The sequence below is a fragment of the Humulus lupulus genome, chromosome 1 (genome assembly GCF_963169125.1).
Source record: "Humulus lupulus chromosome 1, drHumLupu1.1, whole genome shotgun sequence".
NCBI lineage: Eukaryota > Viridiplantae > Streptophyta > Magnoliopsida > Rosales > Cannabaceae > Humulus > Humulus lupulus.
This window is the reverse complement of record NC_084793.1, coordinates 30,643,246-30,647,688: the sequence shown is the minus strand read 5'-3', so window position 1 is coordinate 30,647,688 and position 4,443 is coordinate 30,643,246. Positions and strand designations below refer to the sequence as shown.

General features: G+C 39.2%; 1 protein-coding gene across 1 annotated transcript; it reads left to right on the top strand.

Annotated features, from left to right (window-relative positions):
• The first annotated feature begins 491 nt into the window (after positions 1-491).
• Positions 492-1,754, top strand: LOC133807782 (uncharacterized). The gene has a single exon (XM_062245832.1). It carries the CDS (start codon positions 492-494, stop codon positions 1,752-1,754), a length of 1,263 nt encoding a protein of 420 aa, XP_062101816.1.
• Positions 1,755-4,443: the final 2,689 nt, after the last annotated feature.

Here is a 4,443-nt window from a genome sequence, read left to right as displayed (position 1 = left end):
TTTCCAGTTTATTAATGAATATGGTCAGGTGGTTGAACAAGGAATAGAGTATGAATGGCTGCCTACTAAATGTAAAAGTTGCTCTGGTTTTGGGCATTCTGTGGCAGAGTGTAGGAAGGACCTTAAGGCAGTTTGGGTAGAAAAAGTTCCTCGCCCGATTGAGGAGAAACAACTGGAAAGGACATATAATCTAGATGGAGCCAAGGGAGGGACAGTGAACAAGCAAGAGGAGGGGTCTAAAGCTACTGAAGAAGCTAAAACTGATGAAGGTGTTACGTCTACTTCAGAGAGGAGTATTTATGGGCAGGTTATATAGAAAAACAAGGAAGGACAATGGCTTACTCCTAGGCGGGTCAATTCTCAAAAACCGGGTTCTTCTACTGGTGTCAATAAACTGGCTGGGTTGGCTCAAAATAAGGGAAATCAGTTTGGAATATTGCAGGAACAGGAAAGGGGAGGTAAGATTGGGAATATTGCTTCTAGCTCATCTAATGGATAGCTGGCCTATATTGAGTTGGAATATAAGGGGACTGAACAGGGTGAATAAACAAATTTCAGTCCAAGAATTGTTTAGGAAGAATAAGATTGGTATAGGTGGTTTAATGGAAACTAAATTGCGTGGTAAGAAAATTGATGAGTTTATGGAACATAGATTTCCTAATTGGGACTATTTCACTAGCCCAGGAACTGAAGGGAGGCTGTTGATTCTATGGAGGAAAGGTATAGCTAATATGAGCATCTTGGAAGACTCTCCTCAATTGGTTCACTGCCAAATCAGGTTGGTTGGTCACAAGACTAGTTTCTTTGTCACATTTGTTTATGGCTTCCATTCAATTGATACTAGGAGGAGTCTTTGGCATGATCTATCTCGTCTATCTCTATCTGTCAAATCTTGGATGGTTATTGGCAACTTTAATGCACCATTTTCAGTTGGTGATAGGACTGGTGGCTGCTCTTTGGATAGCTCTGAGTTGGTTGATTCTGTAGGATGGAAATCTGTTGCTAAAGTTGAGGCTATCAAGAGCATGGGTTCCTACTTCACATGGACTAATAACCAAGATGGTTTAGCAAGAATTTATTCCAAAATAGACCATGCTCTTATAGATGAAGATTGGCTGGACGTTTTTCCTCAAAGTGTGGCTGTTTTTCAATGGGAGGCGGTATCGGATCATTGCTCATGTATTGTTTCTAATATCTCCTTGAAATCTATGGGAACTAAGCTTTTCAGATATTATAACTTTTGGTCTAATCACCCTGATTTTAAACAAATAGTTTTGAAGAGCTGGAAAGCTCCAGTGCAGATGTCTGGGCTGAAGGCAATCTTTACAAGACTTGTTCGTCTAAAACATCACCTTAAAAAGCTAAACAGGGACTGGTTTGGGGATGTGGGATTAGGCTATCATTTGGCTTTGGAAGCTCTGAAAACTGCCCAATTTCAAGCTCAAGAGAAGCCACTAGACTTTCAATTACAAGAGGCAGTTAAAGAGAAGGCTACAGAGTTTAATTTTCATGAAAAAATCTATCATAGTTTCTTAGTCCAGCGCAGTAAGGTCAATTGGTTAAGGCATGGGGATGTGAATTCTTCTTTCTTTCATGCGTTCTTGAAGAGGAGAAAAGCAGAGAATTCTATTGTTTCTTATACTAATGATAATGGGTTACTGGTTGATGATTTCAAGGAGGTTGTAAGCCATTTTACTGAGCATTTTAAAAGTCATTTGGGCAGTCCCAGTTCGGCTTCAGGGGTGGTTGATTAGAGTTATATTGCTTTAGGCTCTAAGCTCTCAGTGGAGCCGCAACTTTATCTGTTAAAACCCTTCTCTACTAAGGAAATAAAGGCTGCCTTGTTTAGTATTCCCAATACTAAATCGCCTGGTCCCGATGGCTATGGGTCCAGTTTCTTTAAAACTATGTGGAAGGATGTTGGTCAGGATATTTGCTCTGCCATCACTCATGGCTTCTCAACGGGTCATTTTCCTAAAGAGCTGCATGAAACAACTTTATCCTTAATTCCTAAAGTTGTGAATCCAGCTAGGGCCTCTGATTATAGACCTATTGCTTGTTGCTCAACTCTGTATAAAGTAATGGCTAAATTGTTGTGTTCCCGCCTGGTAGTGGTGCTTCCTTATCTTGTTCAATCGAATCAAGGTGCGTTTGTTCGGGGTAGATCTATAGCTCATAATATCATGATTCTTCAAGACTTAATTAAGAATTATGGTAGAGCGATTACTTCTCCTTGGTGTGCGATAAAGATTGACCTTAGCAAGGCGTATGATACGGTTGATTGGCTTTTTTTGGACAACTTGTTAAAGGCCTTTTGTTTTCCTTCTAAGATCATTAGTTGGGTCATGAAATGTATTAGGAGTACTGCTTATTCATTGTTGATCAATGGGCGGGTTCAGTGTACTTTCAAGGGGGGTAAAGGTTTGAGGCAAGGGGACCCAATGTCCCCTCTTCTCTTTGTTTTAATCATGGAGTACTTGACCAGAAGCTTGCAATCTGATGCCAGGTCCTCTTCTTTTCGGTTTCACCCGATGTGTAAGGGCTTGAAGCTGATAAATCTATGTTTCGCTGATGATGTTATCTTATTTTGTAAGGGATCTGTTGCGGTTGTTTCTGTTCTGAAAGACTCTTTAAAGAAGTTTAGTGAAGCTTCTGGTTTGTCTATCAATTCCAAGAAATCCCAGGTTTATTTTGGAGGAGTTGCAGCAGGAGTTAGGACTAAGATTTTGCAGGTTTTGAATCTTTCAGCTGGGTCTTTCCCTTTGCACTATCTTGGAGTGCCTTTGAGGCCTACAAAATGGAAGCACATGGACTGTGAACTCATTATCCAAAAGATGTGAGTTAAGTTGTTTTCCTGGTCTAGTAAACACTTATCCTATGCAGGTCGTTTACTGCTCATACAAACTGCTCTTTCTGGTTTAAGGAATTATTGGATGTCTGTTTTCACTTTACCTCAAAGTATCATTAAGGAAGTGGAGAAGTTGTGTAGGCAGTTTCTTTGGGGGGCCTCGGGAACTTGATGTAAGTTTCATTTGGCTTCATGGAACCAAGTTTGCTTGCCTAAGGCCTATGGTGGTCTTGGTCTTAGGGATGGAACTAGTTGGAATAGGGCCCTTCTTGCCAGGTATATATGGGCTGTGTCGACTAAACAGGACTCACTTTGGGTTAAGTGGATTCAGCATGTCTACCTAAAGGGGGTGAACTTCTAGGATTATGTTTTGAAGCATGATAGTAGTTGGTATTGGCGTAAGCTATGTCATCTCAGGAATCGGTTTAATGAAAGAGAGATTTTGGCTGCTGGTATATCAGGGGTTTTCAAACCTTCAAAGTTGTATAACAGCTCCATAAACCAGCAAATGGTGGCCTACAAGGAAGGGATCTAGTGTCGCACCATTCTCCCTAAACATAGGTTTCTGTTATGGATGGTTGTAAATTCATTCCTTCTCACTAGAGACATCTTGGCCAAATGCACCATCCCTATTGACAGCCTTCTTTGCCCTGTTTGTGAAGATCAGTGGGAGAGTCACAGCCATCTCTTCTTCGACTGCTACCTGTCAAAGAAGGTTCTGCAATGCATTTTTTCATGGCTGGGTTTTCGTGCGTGGGCTTCCAGCTTCTCGGCCTAGACCGTGGGACTCAATTTTAGCTAGAAAAATAGATTGAGCATGACCATAAATATGATCCTTGCAGCTGTTGTTTATCAAATCTGGAGGAATATAAATAGGTGCATATATGATGGCTTCTCCCTAACAGCTAATTGTATAGCTAAAGAAATAGTTACATTAGTTCATTACAGAATTTACAGTGTTCATAGTAGGAAGTCTCTTCCTCATTTTAATCTTTTCTTAAGGAAACTAGCTTGTATGTAATTTGAGTTAGGTGTTGCCTGGTTGTTTCGGTTTATTTCTGGGCATATTGCATTGGTTGTATTTGTCTGTTTGATCAATGAAGCTAATTCTTCTTGACCAAAAAAAAAAAAAAATTTTAATTAAGTTGTTAGTCTATTTTTAAATTTGAATTTGAATCTTTGTAGAAAATATCTAATTATTTAAATCTCAACTAACAAAAATATCTTATTTAAAAAAAAACACTTTTAAATACAAAAACAAATTTGATATTTTTGGCTTTGATTATAAATAATTAATTTCCACAATTTTTAATTTTTTTTTAAATTAAAATTTTGACGAACAGTACCATTCGGGTACTGTCCACCGTTGCAGCTGGCTGGTGAAGCGCGCGCGCGTGGGAGGGAGCGACACCGAGGGATGCATGCGTGTGGAAGCCAGAAGAAAATTCTTTCCAAAAAAGATTTTTTGAGCAATTTGTCAAACCAAAACCATTTTCTAATTAATTTTTAACATGTTTTACACAAAATAAAGCATATATAAAAATTAATAGCATAGAAAACACAACAAAATAACCCTTGTATCCTTTCTGTTGCAG